Source organism: Alosa pseudoharengus, unplaced genomic scaffold (genome assembly GCF_046254945.1).
Source record: "Alosa pseudoharengus isolate Yale_2024_CS ecotype anadromous, Long Island Sound unplaced genomic scaffold, YU_APseudo_1.1 YU_APseudo_1.1_scf_19, whole genome shotgun sequence".
In the NCBI taxonomy this organism is placed as follows: Eukaryota; Metazoa; Chordata; class Actinopteri; order Clupeiformes; family Clupeidae; genus Alosa; species Alosa pseudoharengus.
In genome coordinates, this window is record NW_027468657.1 from 31,038,101 (window position 1) to 31,062,277 (window position 24,177).

At 49.2% G+C, this 24,177-nt stretch overlaps 1 protein-coding gene across 1 annotated transcript in view; it reads right to left on the reverse strand.

Annotated features, from left to right (window-relative positions):
• The window catches only part of thoc2 (THO complex 2), a 58,826-nt gene that overhangs the window by 27,186 nt on the left and 7,463 nt on the right, over positions 1–24,177 (reverse strand). The window contains exons 7-21 of the mRNA XM_076292349.1: positions 23,152–23,285; positions 22,584–22,744; positions 21,780–21,872; positions 21,501–21,656; positions 19,281–19,453; positions 17,537–17,732; positions 17,012–17,053; positions 16,189–16,319; positions 15,251–15,352; positions 10,570–10,654; positions 9,434–9,527; positions 8,630–8,710; positions 8,206–8,302; positions 5,838–5,955; positions 4,668–4,847 (exon numbers count right to left, since the gene is read on the reverse strand). Coding sequence (XP_076148464.1) covers positions 4,668–4,847; positions 5,838–5,955; positions 8,206–8,302; positions 8,630–8,710; positions 9,434–9,527; positions 10,570–10,654; positions 15,251–15,352; positions 16,189–16,319; positions 17,012–17,053; positions 17,537–17,732; positions 19,281–19,453; positions 21,501–21,656; positions 21,780–21,872; positions 22,584–22,744; positions 23,152–23,285 — 1,843 coding nt within the window. The remainder of the gene's footprint in view (positions 1–4,667; positions 4,848–5,837; positions 5,956–8,205; positions 8,303–8,629; positions 8,711–9,433; positions 9,528–10,569; positions 10,655–15,250; positions 15,353–16,188; positions 16,320–17,011; positions 17,054–17,536; positions 17,733–19,280; positions 19,454–21,500; positions 21,657–21,779; positions 21,873–22,583; positions 22,745–23,151; positions 23,286–24,177) is intronic.

Below are 24,177 nucleotides of genomic sequence, written 5' to 3' on the forward strand. Positions count from 1 at the left end.
ATGTTGGAGTACAGTAACCGTGACAGTAAAGTACACAGAATCGAAAGTTCATAAAATAATGAAGGATTGATACAGACTGAGAAGAGCAACATAAAGCGAAGTAGAAGAGAGGAGGATGGAGACAGTGAGAGACCGTGAGTGTGTGTGTGTGTGTGTGTGTGTGTGTGTGGGCAGGGAGAGGAAGAGAATGCATTCATCCTCTTGTGTGCCATTGAGATCCCAGCAAAATGCAGATGTTCTTAATAAATCCTCCTCGTGCTCATTTAGTTGGGGAACTGCACCTTGTTTTATTAAAGCCATTCATCACCGGCAGTTGCCCCCCCGAATCAATGTTGTGCACACTAAAGCAATTTTGTCTAACTGACTCAAGGAGAGAGGGAGCAAGAGAAGAGCGTGAGGGAGGGAAGAGAGGGAGGGAGGGGAGGAAGGAGAGAGGATGAGGGAGAGTATTAGAGGCACTCCACAACGAGCAGGAACAATGGCCGCTGAAGCATGCTCGCAACAAGGAGATGTGACATCACAGAAATGTAAATATTTGAATGCGTGAGACAACGGCGGAACAACTGGGCTCCTACTCCCGAATGCATCCGATTCAAAACCTCTCATGAATTCTCATCGGCTCCCCTGGGTCCTACTGTAAATAAATATATGAATAAATACATACATAAAAAAAAAAAAAAACAAGTGTTGTCGTCGCTGAACTGCTGAAATAACAGTCTTGAAACCGACACGAGTGGAGAGGTGCAGCCGGGACTCATAAAGAGGTGCGAGACGCATTTACAAACCTCCGCCGCGTTCCTGGAGAGAGAGCGACGGGGGCTGCATCGGCAATGAGGAGAGCCGCTCAGCAAAGCAGGAGCTCGAAAGAGTGCAAGTCTCTCCTCGCCGTACATCAAAACAGGCAGCGCGCCTGGGAACGGTGTGCACTTGCGCCGGATGGCTGACATCTCCAATCGGAGTCGCTAAATTAACGATGGGGGAAAAGGGTTGGGGAGCGAGGGAGGGGTGGGGGGGGGGCATTTAAAAACAAGATGGCAGCCGTGCAAAACCCTAGGGGGTGCCAGTCCTCAAAGAGCTCCCATCTGGTGGGAGACTTCAGCAAGACTCACTCTCTCTGCCTCCATCTCCCTCGCTCTCTCACTCTCTCTCTCTCTCTCTCTCTCTCTTTCCCTCCTTCCCTCCCCCCCTGCATCAGGAAGGGAACAGCTGCCACATCAAATCTTTGGACAGCTTCTCGTTAAGTAGGGGGCAGCCTTTGGACTTCTAAGCGAGACGGGAATATTGGCTGGGGGAGGGGGGGATTGAGGAAAGGGAGCGGGCTAACTATGAAAAAAAGTGCACATCAAAACGGCCAGATTGGTTTGGCCTTTCTGCTCCTCTAATCGCCCTGGAGTGAGGCCGGCTCCACCGGAGGCGTTAGCCGGTAAGGAACGAGGCAGAACTCCGGACACTCAGACCCTCAGGAGGACGACGACAGAGCCTTCCAGGCTACGACTGCTGCTGTGAGAGAGGTGACCATTCTAAGGAGAACTGGGTGCAGGATGTCTTTAGAGAGACACCTTGCATTAGGGGAAAGTGGTGTAGCAGGGTGCTCTACCTAGAAGAGGACTGGGACTAGTATGGGGGGTTGTCTGGGATGCGTTTGAAGGGTCAGTGTAGGTCAGACCGGTTGACCAGAGGCCCCAGTGACCACACCGTGATGTGGCCGGGGCCCTACGGAACGGCACAGTCATTACAGCGCGTCATCCATGCTCCACTCAGGACACCACGCCAAGGTCAGGTCCTCGACAGCCCTCGGTAGCCCTGTGACACAGCCTCCCAAAACAGGCACAGGACTACATCTAAAAAATAAAATTAAAAAAAAAAAGAGTGCGAGGGGGGTGGTGGTGGGGGGACGTCTGGCCTGCAGCGGATCTCTCTAACTGAAGAGCACCATGGCTAGGCTACGCACAGCTGGAGGCACATCAAAGGCAGTGGCACTACTGCTGCTGATTCAGCAGAGCCGTGTGGCTTCGCTGTCCTCTCAGCCGCAGACAGTAAACAGCGCTTGCCTCCGCCGCAGCGCTAGCGGGCTGGCTGGCTGGCTGGACCCTGGTCCAGGACAGATCGTGACCTCAGCGCTGACTGAAGCGCACCATCCACTCCAAACCCCCCCACCCCTCCCCCGCTGCACGTCAGTATAGCTCCTGCGACCCCTGCTGAAATGAGCGTACCTGATTTAGCGAGTCAGAACGAGCAGGAGAATGAGAAGATGGGAAATAACGTGTGAGGCTGCATCTCCACTCCCGTAACACATGAAGCGAATTGGAATTGGACCGCCAACACAAACGGGGGAGGGTCCAGGGCACCACTGTTTGGAGACCTCTTCATTAAATATGAGCAAATATGGTCCCCGTGGTCAAATATTGGCCAGCTTAGAGGTTCTGAGTGACTACAGTGGCCTGACCCAAAGGGAGCTGTTGGAAGTGTTCCAGCTGATACTACTGCACCTTGGACTATGGACTCAAGTGGTGGAGTGGAATGCAGCAGCTCAAATCTCAATCATCAGGGTTCCTACACATTTTCCATTTCAAAATTCCATACTTTTTCCATACTCAAATGTTCAAACTTCTCAGTAAATTTTTCTGACCATATTCTATGTCAATGGAGCGTTCTACTAGCATTGTGAAGAGCTGTATAATAATGTTTATTATTAACTTGGTAGCCCTTGGATACTTTTCATTGGGGGAAGTGCTGTGTTGGAAGGTGCACTCACATTTTTAGTTTTCTGTACAAGCATAGCCTACATATGTTGGAGACTAGAGCACTGCTGGCAGAGGCCTCAGAAATCATCATAAACAATATTATTTGTTTGCAATAACAGTTTATCAGATAATGCAGTATCCATGTCTTGCTATCTTTTACAAAATCAAAAAAGTCTACCAGTGTTTTAGCCGAAAATAGCAGAGCTACGCAAACATACCAGTGCACAATGGTGTAGGGCACTTGCATAGAACAGGGGTTCTCGATTTGGTTTTGGTACCAGGGTCCCCATGTGGGAGATTTTTTTTTCTGAGGACCCCCATTCAATTGTATCTTGATGACGTGGACTGACAGTTAAGTTACACAACAGTAGGAATGGTTCATTATGACCTGAGTGAAGTGATTAGTCCTGTAGATGCAATAGTCTGGAAACACAAATATTTCTCCATACCGTTGTTTCTTTTTTCCATACTTATCCAGACCTGGAAATTACTAAAATCAAATTCCATACTTTTCCAGGTTTTCCATACTGCGTAGGAACCCTGTCAAATATACCTAAACATGCTGAGGGGGAGAATAAGCTCATTGCAGCAGTGTGTACATATAAAGGCCTGCTTTTTGGTCAACCATCCCCAACTTCAGTCCACACGGAAACCCAGAGTCTGTTTTCTGAAGTTGCACTCCTTTCCCAGTGCAAAGAACTGCGGCCATTTTGAGAGCTCCTGGGCTCAAACAAGGCGAGTTGATGCAAGTCTCCAAACACACAGCTGCACAGAAGATCGCGCCCAACTCCAGCACGTCTTCATTTGAGAGGGGCGGGACGAGACTTGGATACACAAAATAAATAACACAACTTGTCAGCCCACATTCCCATTGAGATCAATCACTCAGGCAACGCTAACAGGAAGCATTACCACACTCTCCGACTCAGTGGAGTGTTTGGGGAAGGCAGCATGCGCGCCTGAGTGCTTTGCTCCAACCCGTAATATACTGCGCAAAAAACACCAATTGAACCTCTTTTCTATCAGGCATTTCTTTAGACACAGTCGGGGGAGGTTTAAAAAAAAAAAAAAGCATGCTTATGCATAAACCATGTAATCACTTTCGATGCATATTAAATGTCTTAAGATGAGGAGATCAAGCTCGCGCTGCTTCTGAGGGGAGAGTAGGGGAAATCAGGAAGGTTTTTGTTGGGGGAGGATGGGGTTCTGACACATTGGAGATGATTGTAATGAACAGCTTGTAACTTCTGCACGGCGAGAAAACAAGCAGAAATTAATAATTAAGAGTGCTACACCGCTGAGGTTAACACACTGGCGAGAGAAGAGAGGGAAGGAGAGAGGAGAGAAGTGGAGGAGAGGAAGAAGAGGGGGAAGAGAGAGAGGAGAGGGGGGGAACTGCACCATGCGCTTCACACTGCGGGTAATTATTTGGACAATAGCGAGCTGCGACGGGACTTCTTTTCCTGAAAGCTTTAATTTGTGACATTCAGAGGAAACAAGAGGGGGGGGATGGGGGGGGTGTGCAGGAGGTGTGAGAGGGGGACAGGGAGGGCGGGGCTGAGCCATCAGCCACACACAGGGAACCCAGGCACACAAAAAGGAGCTGATTGGTGGGTTTTTAGCACCATCTGTAGTGCAAACAGCCCCAAACTACCGAGTGCTGAGGTGAAACAATGTTTAGATGATGTTCGCCTTGAATGACGATCAAAGCGTACAGCTGGACTGGCTGTGATGAGTGTTGTGCGTGTATGTGTGTGTGTATACACACACACACACACACACACGTGTGTATGGGTGCTCATTTCAACCATTCATTTCCTACATCAATTCAGATTTGAAGAACACAACACAATCACAAAGACAAAATGGGTAGCCCCACCCCCCCCCCCCCACTACCTGCTGGTCTCCCTGCGGCCTGCTCACCTGGTCGTAGAGCTTGCCCACCAGCTTGAGGTGCTTCTCGCCGCCCTCGGAGAAGACCACGCCGTTGCGCTGCTGTGCCATCAGCAGACACAGGGGCAGTGCCAGCTCGTGCTCCAGTAGTGCGTCCTTCAGGCGCTGGGACGACTTCTTCGTGTTCCGGATCTGACCAAAGTAGCCGCCCTGCACACACACACACACACAGGTTTAATTGAACCGCACACATCTACAACTGGGTGCACTCCAAATGAATGACAAGCAATGGAATGAACATATCGAGTCAATACATTCACTCTCAGGGAACTGAACCTGTGACCTTGGGGCTGTTATGGCACTCAATCGCTTCAGTCCACACACACACACACACTCTTTCTCAAACACACACACAGAAAATTACTATGTGTGTGTGTAAATTTCTTGCGCACACACACACACACGCACGAGCCCGCGAAGCCGCAAGCATGCCTGTAATATGATCACTGAGACTTGACAAAAACATTGACAGCTAGCCACCGTTCCCCGACTGAAACGGATCACGAGTTATCCAGCTGGAGTAGAGGTCACATTCTGACGGCCCTGCTACCCCCTGACCGCTCCCTCACAGGGCCCGTGAGTGAAGAGAGTTTTACTGATGAGTACATCAGACGTGCCCCAGGGCAGACGCCCCCTGCAGAGAGAGCCCTCCTGCTGTGCCCCAACAACACAAGAAAAGGAGACGGGTACCGGGCATCGGGAGGGAGGGGAGGGAGAGGAGGGACAGCACGTAACGACTGCAGAGGCTCGTCCCTGCCCAATCTCCCCGGGGCCCTTCACAACTACTTAGTGTCCACTCTCATCAAGCACGGGGAAACGAGAAAAGTTCGTGAAAGTGAACAGCCCAAACAATTCAGAAGGGATAAAAGTGAAAACTTCAAGGAGAGAGACGAGGGTTGTTCTGGACTGCAGTGGACCTTGGAGTGACCGCACCACACCCACATGGTACAGCACTTAAATCAGCAGGCGGTCTTTACAACAAAGGGACTGCTCCTTAGATATCTCAGAAAAGCAAACTCTGATACAATACTCTTGGTCTTGAACTTTGTCCCTATATCCATGCTACATTTACGAGCAAGTGAGGTGTGTGTGTGTGTGTGTGTGTGTGTGTGTGTGTGTATGTGCACTGTAACTTCTCACCTCAGCTTTGAGCTGCTCTCCTCCAGTCATGGCTTCCAGTTGCTCCTGAGTCATCTCATCTGTGATCTCGATCCCTGCCATCTTCTGAACCACCTCCTTCAAGATCAACAGGTCGAAACTACCAACACACACATACACACAAAATAGTTTTAAGTACAGAAGAGACAGCAAAAAAAGTGCCCCTCAGGGGAACTGAGGACATCATTTCACTAAACACGTCTTTTTCGGAGTGTGAGCACGGAAGCACACACACGCAGGCACACACACACACACACACACACACTCAAAATACAATGCATCAAATAGCGAGGAGGAAAACGACAAAAGCATATTAACTAGCACAGGAAGAGCCCATTGATACTAAGTGCTGACTGCAGCACATCCACATGTAGCACCCAGCTGGAGAGAGGAGAGGAGAGGAGAGGAGGAGGAGAGAGGAGGAGAGAAGAGGAGAGAGGAAGAGGGGATGAAAGGCAAAGAAGAACGCCAGGGCCAGTACTGTCCAGCACCTGGGATGGAAAGCTCATTCAAAAAGCCAGTACTAAGAAGGCCTCTCCTAATCAGTGTGTGTTTGCCACGAAGGTGTGTGTGTGTTAGGGGTGTAACGGTACACAGAAGTCACGGTTCGGTTCATACCTCGGTTCGGACATCACGGTTCGGTACGAGTTCGGTACAATGGAGGGAAAAGCAAAACAAAAATGCAGAAAGCATTTTTTTTTTGTACATGTCTCAGGCTGTACCACCTAGTGTCATACAGTCTCTTCCCTGAGCTATCTGCAACAGCCTGAAGTGTGTAAGATGTAGGCTAAACAGTACAATAAGTGCCCAGACTCAATCTGTAACTTGTAAACAAAATAAGACAATCAGCTATAAAACTGAAAATAGGCCTACAGCATCTCTTATTTCTGAAAGTGCAAATTACATAGAAAATGATTTTTAAAAATCCACTTAAGCAAGACCTTCAACATCTGTGTTTAGTTGTATATGGAAGGGTCTACAATTTGCCTCAATATTTTTCATTGTGTGTAAAGTAATAATCTAGCCTACTAACTGTGAAAATATCACACTATTTTGCCTTTTTTTAAAAAACGAAATTGCTCCTTTCATTTCATAAACAGACTACAACTAGAAGTCACGTGACTTTGCCCTTTGACGTTAACTCACCGTAGCATGGTTTGTTTATTAGCCTGGTTAGCGTTGTCACTTTATTTTACTGTCTATGCACTTAACACTACCAGCTCCTCATGTGAGAAGTTACAAGTTACCCCAACATAAAGGTAATTACCACCCGATTTACATAGCTTTCTGTCATTACGAAATCATTTAATTTAAGCCATAGGTTTTGGCCCTATTTGTATGTGTATCCAAAGGCTGCTGAAGCGCACGGGAAGTTTCTTTCCCCTCGTTTCAGTGATTGGTAGCCTACATCATCTGGGTGATGGCTTCGAATATGTGTAGCATTTTTTCCACTCACATACCCAATGCTGAACAACGCCGACACACAATTTCATCTTATCCACCACTCTTTCGCCTGTACTAACGTTACTGTAACTGAAGTTCTCAAACTTGCGATCTTAAAGAGACCAGCGGATCCTCTAACTCTTGTAGGTCTAACCTTAGTGCTGCTAATGACTGACGGACTCGACCGACGACCTGACAAAAAAAAACATAGGCGCCAATCAGAGCTTCAGAGCTAAGGCGAGGCTACAGATTAGCGTTAGGTGTCGCTAAAGAACTCCCGTAACTCTCGCTACTTAACAGTAATTGCGCATGACATTAATTAATCCGCACACGAGTTTTATGTATTTTTATACCGTGTATTCTCCGTGTAAATTCATGCACCGAACCGTGACGCCCGTACCGTTTCGGTTCAATACGAATACATGAACCGTTACACCCCTAGTGTGTGTGTAGTGCATATGTGTGTCAGGGCTTCTGCTGTGTGACTTTCACATTGGTTAAGTGTGTATGCGTGTGTGTGTGTGTGTGAGAGAGTGAGTGAGTGTGTGTGCATGTCTCTCAGAATGGGCAGTGTTTGACTGAAAGGGATTGTGGCCGTCAGCAGGAATGGCTCGGTCAGGCCTCCCGCTCTTTCTTAGGAGGTGACTATGGCGGAGGCTTTGTGAAAACCAGGTCAAGGCTGACGAGGCATCAGCCAGCCAGAGACTGCTGAGGAATGAGCCACATTACCCAGCCTATACCACCTACACACACGAACACACACACACACGCACGCACACACACCCCCCTCTTCCACTCCCTCTCTATTGCTCCAACTCCAGGGAGAGGATGTTTAATGTGTCGCCTAAGGGCAGGAACTGAACTGATTGGCACACACACACACACACACACACACACGCTCACTCACCTCTTCCCCGCCTTGAGCTGGTTGGTGACATATTGCAAAAGGCCAGCGAGTTCGATGGGGTACTTCCTGAATACTGCTCCGCAGAGACTGGCCAGACCTATCCCAGATGAGCGCAAAGAACACACAAAAGGCACACACCAGTTAGAGAAAAAAAATACACATAAAAAACACCTTTAAACATGGAAATTCAAGCATTAACCAGTCACTCATGAAGGCCTGCTCCCATTAACTGAACTAGGCAAATGACCACTGGGCCATCAGAGCTCTGGACAAAGGGGCACTTTAAAAACGCCACAGGGACAAGAGACCCCTGACAGACTCTCAGAGCACCAGGAAGGTCAGTCATTGGGAAGCACCGGCCCTTCACTGGTTCTGGGAGAACACACACACACACACACACACACACACACACACACACACTTACTTTGAAGCCAGGATGAGATGGTTGTGTCGTCGTGTTTCATCTTCTCTTTCTCCGGATTGGCCAGCGCTTCGATAATGCAGTCTACATAGAGGGGGTCAAGGGTCAACATCGTGCAATTAGCCTACACTGAAGAAAAAAAAAACTCTTCTCTTCTCAGTGACACTTCACAGCTAAAGCCACAATTAAAAGAACTTAAAATGAGTCTTTGATATATGAATATTATGAGAGGCCTACGCCGGAAAGTTAAAAACTGACAATGATCAACCTTAACCTTGCTTTGTTCGCTAAATGACAGGCTAGAACTACAGATGATCATATCCATAGGGGAGACTGAATGGAGTTAGTATGCTCGTCATAATCCTGCTAGAAGGCTTTTTTTTCCCTCTTTCGCTTTGACAAGGTGAGTTGTGGCTCATCAACTGTGAAGTGTGAATAAATAACAGGGTTGCTTTTTTCCTCTACTTTTGTGTCGTTTTCTTCGAGGGGGAAAGATCAGCAAGTTCCTCCACACCCCTTCATTAATGGCAATCCCTCCGTGGTGTTATTATTCCGCGCACACGTGGGTGGATACCACAAAGACAAAAAACGAGAGAGAGAGAGAGAGAGAGAGAGAAAAAAAGTGAGAGGGAGAGGTAGAGAGACAGAGAGGAGAGAGGGAGAGGTAGAGAGAGGGAGAGGTAGAGAGGGAGAGGTAGAGAGACAGAGAGGAGAGAGGGAGAGGTAGAGAGAGGGAGAGGGAGAGAGACAGAGAGGAGCCCCCGCAGATGGGTGCACAGGTAATTATTTTCACAGGCGGAAGGATACAGGCTAGCACGTCATAGTTGAGTGAGGTGAGGTACTTGAGAGAGTCCACCACCGGCGTGATGAGGTTGTCGTACCACTGAATCTGTGACAGGATCTGAAAAGATAGGAGACACATTTTTGTTTTACAGAAACACTCACACACACAAAACACAAACATCTCATCTGCCTGTCCACGGTTTCCTCCATTCTTTGCATTGCTTTTCCCACCCACCCAACCAACAATGACAGCATTTCTCCCTAACACCTTCTGACGGAGTCTTTTAGCTATTGAATATTCTTTTCCAAGAAGATTTGACACAGCCTCTGTAATCATTGTGGCCGATATCTATCGACTGGCAATTGATTTAGACCCAGGCCTTTGTTTCTCTGGGCTGCGTGCGTGTGAATAATCCCACGGGAAAGTTTTTTTCTTCTTCTTTGTAAATCGAATGTCGTTCCCCCCCCCACCCCCCCCTGCCCCTCGTTCTGGCGCCTCAGCCAACCAGCGTTGTGTCGGTGCTGATCTGGGCTTTTTGTTTTGAGGCTCGATTCTTCTGCGATTCCTTCTGAAATGCTAATGAGGCCCGTTTTTGTTGAGTGAGCGCCAGCCAATCCGCCAGCCCCCCCCCCCCCCCCCCGCATCGGAATATCTTATGGAGATCACTGCGCTAAGCTGCGTTTTTTCCATCTCTGCTCGGGAAGAACACGTGTGCGGCATTCGCAGTGGCGGACGGACGGACGGACGAGACTTGACTTACTTTGAGTGCGCACCCTGGAGGTTAACTGGCGACTAAATTTAACCGGGTTCCCCCTTCCCTCGCCGCACACCATTACTAGGCTAGCAGCGTCGCGTGCACCTTCATCAGATCTCGAGGAGGATGTCGAGGACATTCGTCTTGCTGACTAATTGTGCGTCTAAATTTAGCATCCACTCCTCAGATGCGGATGCAGTTATGCCAAATTGCTGTGGAGGTGGATTGTGGGGGGGTTGTGTTTGCCGCTGGCCAGGCAGCTGGACAGGTTTATGTATATACTGTTTAATCTGGAGAGCAATGAAAATGGATGGTGGAAAGAGCGGCTAATAAAGGGGAGGCCGCTAAAAGGCGGTCATTAGTCTGCTGGACCATTACGGCCGTCACACACGATAAAGCACGCACATAATCAAAGAGGATGGTGGGGTTGCTGTGGCTCAGTTTGCCAATCTGCCTCCCAGACGGCTTCACATTCTCCTTCGTTAAGCGTCTGAGAAAAAGAGAAAGGGAGAGAGAGAGGAGACAGAAATGAGAAATAGAAGTCGTCAGATCATGTTTATGCATTATAACATTTCATATACACACATGTGAGCCTGGGATGTGAATGAGAACAAACACATCCAGACCTCTGAAATCCAGAGCAATTGGCTAATAGAGAGTAGGTGGGAATGGACATGGCACTGCTCGGCAGTAATATAGCGCTTCTTAATTAGTGGGGGTGCAGCGTCGCGCTGGTGCTCCTGCGAAGCAGCTTCTGCGGTCATGTCTGACTGCTCTCTGATCAGCAGACACCTGCTGCTGCACGCCACCTCCACACGGCCTCCCTCAGAGCACCCAACTGCTTCCCGGGAGAAAAACATATCTCCCTTCCTCCCTCCCTCTCTCCTTCCCTCCCTCCCTGCCTCCCTCCCTCTCTCCTTCCATCCCTGCCTCCAAGTTGTGTGTGAACTTTTAATGGAGGGCGATTGTGGTAATCTGGTAAAACCAGACTCACTACTTTGTTTCACTTCGTGAATATAGTCTGGCCTCTTCTGATTGGAAAACGTTTCCAACTCTAGCATGGTATGGGCGTAGACTTTGCATTAACTTTTAAATCATTGGTCCAGCCAACTAGTCATATGGATAAGGGATTCCTAACGTTACTTCTCACTTCACCTAACCTTTACAAACTGATAATAAACTGCATCAGCAGCTAGGAAACAATGTAAGTAGGCTACGCTGTAGCGTACATACATTTATACATTCTTGTAATGTAAGTAGGCCTATGCTGTACATACATTTACATATCCTTGTAATGTAAGTAGGCCTATGCTGTACATACATTTACATATTCTTGTAATGTAAGTAGGCCTACAATGCACATTTACACATTCTTCAGACTGCAAAACTATAGCGTCATTCTCTGACGTCACTGACTGGCCCCCTCACCCTTTGTGTCGGAGGGAAACTTTAGTGTATTGTCCTGTGTCAGACTAGTATCTCACTGAAAGGATATTGTAGTCTCGTCTGGCGTGACCAGGCTACGGTTGTGGAGGTGTGGGGTGTCTTGTCTCTGCCCGGGCATGCAGGGCCTATTTGGGCTCAGTTCAGCATTGGCGGCTCAGGCTGCCGCCGCATGGAAGGGCTTTAAGGCACACAGGCCGAGGTAGAGGTAGAGGCTGAGACCTGCAGCACAGCGCAGGGGCAGGAGGGTGGGCCGCTGGGAGGGAGGGAGGGAGGGAGGGGGTGCCGGTCACTCAGCCATGACGGTGTCATTGGCTTTAATAAGGCGCCGGGTGCTGATTAAAATGCAAGCGAGAAGCGCTGCAGGGAGAGACTGCAGAGAGGCACAGAAAGAGAGAGAGAGAGAGAGTGAGAGAGAGAGAGAGAGAGAGAGAGAAAGGCAGAAGAATGAAAAGACGGGGTGAAAAAAAAAGATAGGGAATGATGGGGTGAAAAAAACAAAAAAAGTAAAGAAACACGAGAGAGAGAGAGAGAGAGAGAGAGAGCGAGAGAGAGAGAGAACTTGGAGCAGAAGGAGGAGTGGAGAGGAGAGGGCGCTGCAATAGGGCAGGAAGGAGGTGGAGAACGGTGAGGGTGGTGTTCCTTTCGCTCGGCCCCCACCACCATGGGGAAGTATAATTGGTTTGCTTAACCTTCAGCAGAGAGAATGCACCGACTGGGATGACATCTCCTGATTCATGGGTGGGCGACCGAGCCCGAGAGGGTGCTTTATGTTCCGTTTGCAGGAACACACACACACACACACACACACACACACACACACACACACACACTCCTATCTATCTATCACTCGAAAACAACCGTGTGTGTATGTCGGCAGAGAAGTTAAGTGCCTTGACACTGAAAGCTCAAAAGGTTCTTTTCTTGGCAAACCCTGCAGAATTCCGCTAGGCAGAGGAGTCTGGCCGTGGCGTGGGGTGACGGACGCGCCTCCGGTGGGGTCAGGCTGAGCTGTACACACTGCGGCGGTCCCCACGTGCCGTCAGACCAGAGGCACCACCGCGCTGCTGTGTATTCCAAAACATACACAACACTTATCCCCTTAAAATCCCACTGCTTTGGTGCAGAGCTGTGGTGATGTTGATCAAATGAGAATCTCCAGAACACCGGCTCGCTCACTCCGTGTGTGTGTGTCTGTCTGTGTGCCTGAGTGTGTCTGTGTCTTAGCTCTCCCTAATCCTCCAGAATCAAGAGCAGTACTTCATTTCCGCTCCAGTGCCCGGCAAAACTCCTCTGCGGCAGCACTGCAGTCCCCAGCACTCAATCACCTGGACTAGCCCGCCCAACCACACACACACACAACCCCTGACCACACAAGGCTACCTCACCTCACCCCCTGCCCTCCACATGGCTCTGCCGCGCCCTCCCCTCCAACATGACCAGACGGCCCATCTCCACACAGACCCCACGTGTCCCGCTCTCTGCTCTCCACAGAGGGAGGAGCGAGGCAGTGCTGAGGCAGCCATTCGACCTGCTCAACCACACACACACACACACACACACACACACATACACACACACACAGTTTACCTCAAGGCGCTTACCTCCAGAGATCGGTTTGAAAACTCACTTCCAGACTTTTTTCCTCAGGCAAACAGGCCCTTGATTTCTTTAAGTGCTTTCAGTGTGCACCTGGCACAACCTCTGTACAGCATCCATTTCATGTTTCACACTCACTGGGTTTTTACATATGTTCATTTCTAACACAACAAAGCACACTAACGCAACGCAGCGCAGCGCAGCGCAGCACAGCACAGCACAGCACAGCACAGCACAGCGCAGCGCAGCGCAGCGCAGCGCAGCACAGCACAGCTCTTATTCGTCTGCTGAACAAAGTGCTCCGGCTCCTTCTCCCTGTGAACACCTCTCTGGCTCTCTGAGCTCTGCACTCCTAGGCTCGTGGGCTCTCCCCCCGTCAGAGGCGCGCGCTTCAGAGGCGGGCGGCGTGGAGCAGGGGAGCAGTGACAGGAGCAATGGCCTCTGGGGGCGTGGGGTTGTGTGTGTGTGTGTGTGTGTGTGTGGTACAGGCAGCAGCACATACATGCTGATGACTCTAGGGAAATACACCGTGCTTCCTGATTACAGGCCTGTCTTACCGCTGTGCCGCAGAGAGCCACGAGAAAGAGGAACACACACACACACACACACACACACACACACACACACACACACACATACGTGTACACACACACACAGACTTTCTTTGCTTCTGCGTGGGAGCGCCATCCTTATCTATACACAAGGGGATATGGTGGAGTGTGTGCGTGTTTGTATGTGTGCATGCTTTAAGTTAAAACACTATCATAAACAAGCAGATTGTGAGCGGAGTTTCTGTTCAGGACACCATGACGTGGTCCTAACAGGGAAAAGTACACTCTACATGCTTATTCTCTCATATTCATGTTTCGGTTGCAGGGCAGCTGGCACCATCCTGGATAGGAATCCGTTTCCAAGTAGCTAAATGCAGTCAGCATCACTCCTAGTGCTGGACTGAAGTGGGACTGCACGGCACACTCCAAATGCCCCATTCTGCCCCTCTGTGTACAGAGTGTGCTGGTGAGCAGCTGGAGGACCTCCTCTCAGGGTGATGGCCTGGCTGACTCCCCTTACTGCTTGACCACTACTCCACCGGCCAGCAGGAAGGACAGTGAGCCAGCTCTTCTGTCCTTGCGTTCTCATGTTCTCATTCCCGGTTTGCATTCCGATTCCCTGACTGAACGTCTCTTCCACTAAACTACGTAGTGATGCTTTAGACCCTCTCTCCTGCTCCTTCACCTCCCTGTCCTCCACAAGTGTCTATCCTTTACAAGTCTCTCTCTCTCTCTCTCTCTCTCTCCCTCTCTCTCTCCCTCTCTCTCTCCCTCTAACCTCCTCCTCCTTGACTCTCTACCTCTCGCCCCGACTGTCTCCACCCCCCTCCTTCCCACCCCTCGCTCATTAGCTCTCCAAATACCTTTATTTATTCAGGACCCATCAAAGAAGAATGCACAGTCTAACCCTGATGTAGCAATTTTATTAATCCCGCAGTTCATTAAGAGCACCCATTAACTATGCACGGCGCATACGGATGCAGGCTCGCACAACGCACACACGCACACACGCGCAGACACACACAGACAAAGTGCTAAATAAACACTTCTTTCTGTCTGGAGGAAGCCGTGCCTTAAGGTGCTGCTGAGGGGAAGACATCTCGTTACCTTTTGTGCAATTTACGAGGCAAAGTGCTTCCTAGAACAGCCCTCTCCCAGGGGTAATTAACACAAGTGCCATGATTAAGACAAAGAGGGTTTCTTCTTCTTTCCTCTTTAACATGCAGCAGAAGGAATGATGTCTCCATGTTTGTAACTGCTGTTGTTTTAGTGTGTTAATATTGGGGCTGCAGTGAGCTGTGCAATGAGTTTAGCACTACAACTGCCGCGACGGGTCATTTTGACCGTTTAAAAAAGTTAGACTTTGTTTTTGGGAAAATAGTTGTTTGAAAATAGAGTTTAAAATCTAACGGTCAAGATGACCTCTTCGCGGTTCTAGTGTTATGAAATGACTGGCGCTTCTAGTGTTAAAACAGGTGGGGGTGGTGACTCACTTCATGATGTACTTGGCCCGGTCCACCGTCTGGGCCTTCACCTTCACCAGCAGAGGGTGGCTGCCATACGTCTCGTTCTTCCACTGGCCGTACAACCGGTACCTGCAGAGAACACACCGGAACATGAGAACATACACCCTCAAGGGACTAACACACCGCATGCTTCAGGACTTCTGTTCGGAGTTTCCAACACGTCAAAGTTCCCAAAAGCAGTTCTAAACTTTTCTTCAGATCTGCTTTGTGAGCTTGGTTCAGGTATGGCACTTTGGGGGATGGGGCTTTTGGAACTGCTCCCTCAAGTTTCCCTGCAGTCTGTCTGAGTCTGCTGTGCCAGGAACACATCAATGCTCTCTCAACTAGAGTAGCATCAGGGGGGGAGGGAAGGAGGACTCTGGGGAGTGGTGGGGCGGGCGTGTGTGTGTGTGTGTGTGTGTGTGTGTGTGTGTGTGTGTGTGTGTGTGTGTGTGTGTGTGTGTGTGTGTGTGTGTGTGTGTAAGAGTGTGATATGGACAAAAAATAAACATAATAAACAGCTCAACCAAATCAACCAATGCATTGTCACTGACACATTTCCAATTTTCCCCCCACTTGTGTGTGTGGCAATAGCATGGTGTACCCAGCTACATTAGTTGAGAAGATCGATTAACAGTTTCCCAAGAGAAAGTCTGCAGCTGAAGTTCCTTTTCAAACCTTTACTTAGCATTCACTGTAAAACTACGGTAAGCAGACATACAGAGTACATCTCAGTTATTTCTTTCAATGTTTAAGAGCAATAATGTAGGCTAGCATTACAAGTTACAGAATAGAAACTAATGCATTAGCTTAAGACCAATGTATATGAGAAATCCCATAGAGATGCTAACAGTTAGCATATTCGATATTTAGAGCAAACTTCAGTACATTTACAAAGGTTTACATAAGGGGAGTTCTTAGTGTACCTGTGCTGGTATGGGAAGAGCTTGAAGAAGCCCCAGAGCTCCTCAGACATGCAGGCGTTGCAGTCCATGAGGGTCAGAGAGGGCAGCAGGACCTGGTCAGAGATGCTGAGGAAACAACTCAACATGGAGTCCTGAGGGAGGTAGAGAGAGAGAGAGGAAAGGAGGGAGAGGTAGTGTGAGAGAAAAGGAGAGAGAGAGAGAGAAAAGGAGGGAGAGGTTGTGTGAGAGAAAAGGAGAGAGAGAAAAGGAAGGAGAGAGAAATGACAAAAGGAGAAAAAGAAAGAAGAAAAGTAAATCACAAGATTAAAAAAGAAACAGCAGTTCAATGATGTATAGAGAAACCTCCCTCCCTCTCCCTCGCTCCACACCCCATAAAGCCATAATAAAGGCAGCATGGCAGCACAATGTAAGGCCTCATAAACAGCTAGTGGCCCTCTGGGCTGGAGTGGCGCGTCGCCCGGAGACGCATCTGCAGCGCTGGCACACAACCGCTGCAGAGCCCGGCCTCCAGCTGGACTACAGAGCGGCAGCACCAACACACACTCACACACACACACACACACACACACACACACACACACACACACACACACACACACACACACACACACACACACACACACACGCACGCACGCACGCACGCACGCACGCACGCACGCACGCACGCACGCCGCGGGGTTGAAGCGAGGTGAGGGGCTGGGGTGCCCCTCTCGGTAAACAAGCGAAGCCACATGAGGATGGCTGGAGCGAGAGAGCACTCTATAAATACATACTGTACAGAGAGGGAGAGGGATTAAAGGGAACATCGGAGGTGGTCTCTTACCATCTCCTCCTTGGAATCTGGTCTGCTGTCTACCGTCTGATACTGTGGGGAGAGGGGGAGAGAGAGAGATGGAGAGATGAAGCCATATCATGAAGCCATCTGAAGTTAGAACACAGCAGGCAACTACAGGCCTAAACAAACTCATGGTATCAAAAAGGACAGGCTTAGTTGTGTGTGTGAACATTAGAAAACGTGACAAAACAGTCCCACATGTGTCGCACTACTTTCGACAGAACAAACTTTACCAGGGAGTCAAGTGACAAGACACTTCACTTGGACACACTGCAGCTCTCCTGCCTGTCTAATTAGGACACTGCAAACACTGCTGAGTCGCATACACAGACTCCGCAGGCAAATAACAAATTGCTAGAATGACAATCAGCAAAGAAACAAACATCCGTTGAGACGGTGACAGCAACTTCGACGTCAACCATGCTAACAAATGGCCCGAGACAAGAGAAAACTACACAGATATTGGCAGAGCGCTAATTGGACCCCATGTTATTTGGATGGCGCTAACGTTACCTCCTTCATGAAGCTCTTGCCCAGGCGGACGATCTTGGCGAAGAGGACGGCGTCGTGGGACAGGTGCGGGCCGAGGTAGCCCAGCATGGTGATGACGTCACGGGACAGCCCCTCGAAGGTCTCCACGGGCCGCGGAGCCTGGCTGTTCTGCAGGGGCTTCAGCTGACGTCCTTTGGCACCTTTGGGGACCGCAGCCCTGAAGTAGCCGTCACAGAAAAACTTGATTGTCTTGTCGCTTGATTATCAGAGCTTTTCAACCGATTGTGCCTCAGGGACAACCCTTTCACCCAAGAAGCACACTGAGCACAACGGTTGTGGGCTGTGAGGTAAAAACAAAATGGTGTCTCCCCACAGTAGGGTTGGGCGATGTCCCCTAAATTGGCATTTGACGATGTGTACAGTAAAACATTGTGATGGACGATGATATCGTGGGGGGGGGAGTAAACACTAATTAATTACCATATGTCTGTACAGAAATACATTTATAGTTTTCTACATAAAAAAATAAAATATATATTATATAGGCTATACGGCCTGATGAAAGTGGACAGCTGAGAGACATACTGACCAGGCTACCGAAGTTGTGTGGAAGATCTGCTCCAAGAAAATTGACGTGAAAGACGGATAGACAATCAATCTGAACACTTGCGTGTGCACCAACCAGCGGAATATTACACATTGCCAGCCTTTGCTGGGCCTAGCAAAAAAGCTACTTAAGACTACTATCGTGGTCACTCATTTAAAATTTTCAGTAGTAGGCCTACGCTATGCAGCATCCCACGTTATCAGGCTACCGTCTATGCTGCCTATGAGGGCGGCGGGAAGTGAAAGTAAAGGGCTGCGATCGTGCAGTCCAGGCTATAGGAGGGCAAAGTAAAACAAAACTTTTACAAATAACGAATCCCGATTACCAATCCGCTGCTGTCTGGGACTTTTGCTAAATGCATGAAATACAAGCCTTACAGTGAAAGACGGATAGGCTACCTTCTGATCCTATAATTAACGAAAGAAATTGTTTATTTTAACACAGAGGAGAAGGACGCATTTGGCGTTCGCTGTAGCCTCGCAAAAATATTTGAGCGCTAGAATGTCCTAGTCGTAGCCTAACAATAATAATTCAATAGGACTATTGTATGCTAAAACATAGGCTACATATTTTACGTCCAATGCAGGCTATAGGCCTGCGAGACATGTAGGCTAAAAAAAGACAATTACACATTCATGTCACAGTCAGGAATTATTTGAATAAGACGGTAGACTAATAAGTATTTTATTTTACAAGACGGTAGACTAATACGTGATAGCAGCCTTTAAAGTAGGTTCAATTTCGTTTTAGCCTGTTACAGCAGGAATTAGTGACTGGCGTGTGGGGGCGTGGCATCACGATGGTTGCTTCCCATCGTGATGTCTGTCAACCATCACGATGGACGATGATATCGTCCATCGGCACAACCCTACCCCACAGTAAAACAACATTATTGAATGAAGCGCCAAGGACCACTTGCAACGCCTTTACAGACCACCAATGGGGCACAGCCACAGGTTGATAACCACTACTATTGTTCATTGGCCTTATCTGTGGACAAGCCCAATCCACTTTCCTTTTCAAAACCCACAACTCTGATGATTAAGCCAAAGAATGTTAAGTATTAGAATGTAAATACATGGGGGTGCAAAGTAAAGTATATCTGTGTGAGAACAGGTGTGTGTGTATGACTGCAAGCATGTGGCGACGTCATCTCACCTGCGATAGAGCGGCTCGATGAGGATATGGAGCAGCTGGCACAGGGCGAGGGCGATGGCGCGGTGCGACGTGGCGTAGAAGGCGGGCATCTGCTCCATGATGCTCTGCGCATGCTGCCAGTCGCCGATCCTCAGCAACGCCTCCAGCAGCCCCAGCTTCTGATTGTTGGGCGGCTGCAGGGGAAAACAAAGGAAAGACAAAGACAGAGAGAGAGAGAGGGAGGGAGAGAGAAAAAGAAACAGAGAGTGGAAGAGAGAGAGAGAGAGAGAGAGAGAGAGAGTGTTAGGGAGTAGCAGAGTGACGGTGACGCAGTGGAGGGGAAAGATAGAGAACGGTGTGCTGGACGTGGGGGTTGTTTGTCAGAAGCAGCCAAGGCAGCGAAGAGGCTGCAGAGAGAGAGAGAGAGAGAGAGAGAGAGAGAGAGAGAGAGAGAGAGAGAGAGAGAGAGAGAGAGAGAGAGAGAGAGAGAGAGAGAGAGAGGCTGGCCCAGCTGACTGCGGCGGGAGGCATATGGGGAGTAAATTATTTAGCGGAGCGCCGTGCGTGCACTCTCACCCAGTTCATCAACACACCTGCACCTCCAGGAGAGGCCTCGCCCTGCTGCGCTGCGCTCAGGGACGCCCCCCCCCCCGGCAGAGGCAGAGGCACGCTGAGGCTGCCCGCCACTAATCCACTCCTCCACCAATCCTCTAACGAGACGCGTCACCCAGACGCAGGCCACGCAGCGCAGCCTGGCAGAGTGCACGGGGTGGCGCGCGGGGGAGAGGAGTCGGCTCCACCCGTGACGGGAGGCCAATTAGTGGGAGTAAGGCAGGTGTGTGTGTGTGTGGTTCACCAGGGTTTCCCGCTGCCTGACCGTTTAGGAATTCTGTTTGCAGGATTAAGTGGCTCATGTGTGTGTGTGTGGTGGACGGCACATGGTATTGGGTCATATCGCTGATCACTGGCAGAAGCAGTGGTAGTGGTGTGTGTGTGTGGTAAAGCGTAATGTTGGAATACCTGGCATGTGTGATGTGCGCTGTACTTGCAAATATGTGCTTGTATGCGTGTTCCGAATCAGCGCACCCGACAGCCCTGCCTTCACTCTGAGCCCCATCACTCAATGTCAGCCTGGCAGTGATTGATGACGGCAGCAGCGGTGGCCATTACGGCTGGAGTGGAGTTTGGTGGGCGGGTGGGGGGGGGGGGTAGAAAGGCAAACATGGCCACAACACAATCAAATCGCCAGCCCCTGACAAAGGCCCAATATGACAGGCGCGGATGTAATCTTTTAATTAAAACACAGGCGGCGCCTCGTTCTCCCAAGGAAATTAATGTTACGTGTGATCGGCTCGCCTGGCTAGCTGGAGGCTCGTATGACTCCCCAGGCGTGCTTGGGGGGGGGGCGTTCTGGAGGCCTCCGACAACCACACACACACACACACACACCAACTCCTGCTGCGGGGGGCCGGAGCGCTTCATTAAGAAACACAATTAGTGGCCTGGTGCTTCCGCGCCGCTCTACGCGAAAGCGAAGGGCTCCTCCGTGCCCAAACCCACGCAGAGCACCCCCGCGCTAACGACGCAGCACACCTCAGAGGCCGATCTGCTGAGGAGGAAGTTACAGTGAAGGAACGACGTAGCCATTAAAATGCAATGGATCACTCGGCATGGGGTGAGTGGGGGAGTTTTAACTACAAGCAGAAATCGGTGCTCACTGGTGTGTCAGGGCAACACCGCCTGGATAATTAGTCGCCGCTCAGTTCAAAGAAGGAGCTCCAGGAGTGAGGGCTATGTGACGAGGTCAAAGAGTCAAAGCTCAAAGTGGCTGACGCCGCATCTTCGCACAGCTTTCTGGACAGTGTTTTTTTTTTTTTTTTAAGTTAAAAAGGATTCTTTGCTGACAGCATTAGACTCAGTTACAGATTCACTATTTATGTTCATTAACCAATGATTACAGCCCATGGTCATCTTCCATTTAATATATGCCATTCTATCCGCTGTGCAAGTGTTTTCTTTTCACTGTAGTAAACAATAATAGTACTTCAGATATCCTGACTATTTGAATTCTGAGACCCCTCAAGAAAATTGCTGGTGTGCCCTTTGTTCTTTGTAGTTTACCATTAAGCAGTTAATCATAGTCTTACTAGCACTGGCCTATCCAACACTTAAAGACCATCATTAAGCATACTTAGCGGCCCCACTAAGTGCTAGGCTCCATCAGTGAGATGTGGCGCTCACCTTCTCGTTCTTCTCCTCCTCTTTGTCCTTCTCCTTCTCCTTGTCCTCGTTCTTCTCCGACGGCAGCACCACCATGGTGAGCTTGCGGGCGATCTGCTTGGCCTCCAGGATCTCGCGCTTGTGTTCCTCCACGATGCTGGAGTCCAATGGCACCAACTGCCCGATCAGAGGACACACAAGCAAAACAGATGCCAGGTCAAGCACCGCCATGGACACCAGTGGCTCTGGAGGGCAAGTGGTGAGCTGTGCATGCAAAGCTGGACAGAGGGATGGACTCACGTGCACATAGAGATCCTCCAGGGCGATGAGGTTGTGTTGGAGAAGAGCAGCAGCAACATGGTAGAGGGAGGAGGGCGTCTCCCCATTAGGTTCCTGTAGGGGGAGAATCCAAGTTGAGTGTGCTGCATGATATGCACCATTATCCATCAGTCAAGTCCGGTCAAACTATTTATTTATATCTAATTGGACATCTAGCCTCTCAAACAACTTGGCTGCAGTGACATTTTCTATGGATTGACAACAGTAGACGCCAACAGTAGACTATTGAGTGGCACGTACCTACGGCAGAACCACAGCATTTACCAACCCCACACTCAATCGTACTATATTTCTCTTTAACTACAGGGCAGACTCACTACGAAGTCTGACAATACAAGTCACACATCTGTACATGGTACAGTCCGACTCTATGCTAGCCTATTACAACAGTTTTCTGTTTGGGAGATTTTAATATTTTAAAAGCCGTCTGCATTACAACGCGCTGGGCTGAGCCCCCCGATGTGACCCGTGCTTGAGATAGAGACTGCACACACACACACACAGCCACATCGAGAGATGGACACGATAAGAACCTCCCCTAATTACGAGGGCCTCTCTGCAACGAAAAAAGCCATCATTTGCTCCAGCATCCCAAAGTGGGAGTGGAAAGTGTGTGTGTGTGTGTATGCATTTTGCGTGTCTGTATGAGGGTGCGTGCGTGCGCGTGTGTACACACACTCGCTAGACTGGTGGAACTTGAATGTGTGTATGCGTGTAGACATGCTTGAGGTGTGTGTGCGCGTGTGTGTTTGTCAGGTTACTGACCTGGTGGAACTTGAACTTGAAGCCGAGGATGTGGCAGAGGGTCTGGTGCTCGCACATGTAGGACTTGATGAGCGCCACGAAGAACTCGTCCTGGTCCGAGCGGCACTCGTACACCTCCAGGATGATGTCCAGCACGCGGTTGGGGTCCAGATTGAAGCATCCTGCAGCACGAAAGAAGGAGGGAAGGAAGCCACCATTTAGGACGATGTGATAATAACCACCCCCCAACGCTCTCCATTTTCTCTTCTTGTGGATGAGTGATTTGCCACATGCCAGCTCAGAAAAGAACAAACAGCTGGCAAACTGTCTGCCTGGTATCCCCCCCAAACAAGCTATTCTACATTCATTACGAGCCATCACGACTACCTGAACACCTGTGAACTCTGCTGAACTTTTCCCACTGTCACCAAAAAAAAAAAAAATACATTTAAAACAATTCTGTGATCTGTGCGACTAGTCACAAAGATGAAGACTCTGCTTCGCTTTAATTAACTTCCGCCATAATCATCTCAGGCGTGGGTAAGCGCCCCCCCCCCCCCGCCAGAGTGAAAAGGTGAAATAGGCGTACCTATTAAAGACTTGATGTTCTCCAGGACGAGGTGGCTGGTGATGTTGCCCGACAGGTCCTGGCCCAGCTCCGTGATCAGCTTGGCGTAGCCTTCGTTCTCCTCCCGCAACAAATTAAACTTCTGCTGTTTGTAGCTGCAGGGGTGGAGGAGGAGGAGGAGGGGGGGGAAGAGGGAGGGGTGTGGAGTCAGAGTGGGCCCAAGAGGGCACTGTGCCCCAAACAAGAGTAATCAGCAGGAATTAATTAACACCAGCGGAACTTTCTGATGAGGCCATGGAGTCGGAGAGGCGGGAGGGAGGACTGGTTCAGGACGAGGGGAGAGACGAGATTTGGAGCGGGGTAGTGGTGCTATCTTTAGTGAAGAATGTCAGTTCAGAAGCAGACATTCATGAAAGCAATTAATACAACTCATTGGGTTTGAAAGGAAAACTCCATGTCAACTAAGAGTTCGCACTTTAATATTTTTTTTTTTCCAGTTGTAAACTTTATCATTTTGAACTTCTGTCTCGTGTAAAGTCATTGGGATACTGTGAATTTACATTTATTGACTCACTAGTGTCAAAAAACGTTTGTTATTATCCATAAATGTTATTGTGGACGTTTTTTTGCAAAACTCAGTTGAAAATGCAGCAACTTATTCCCCTACACATAAAGTAAAAGTAGTTGTTAACCTGCAAGTCACTCTTTGGGTTTAATTTGCCTCACAACAAAATGGCCGCCAACAGCCAATCAGAGTCCAGCAGCCAAAACAATTCAAGTCAATATCTTGTGATGCCAAGTTTCAAAATTATTGAAATTTGACATGCTGCATCTCTACCACATTGCTTATATGTTGACAAAGTTTGATATATAAGCTACATAGGGAATTCTGCAATTGACATATTTCCCTCCCTCAAGACATACCTGTGCAATATCTTGTGATTCAAGGTTCAAAGTTTGAAATTCGCCAAGCTGAATCACTTGCACGTCTAATAGCATGTAATTCTGGACATCGAGAGTGCTGCATCTGATTGGAACCCTATGGTC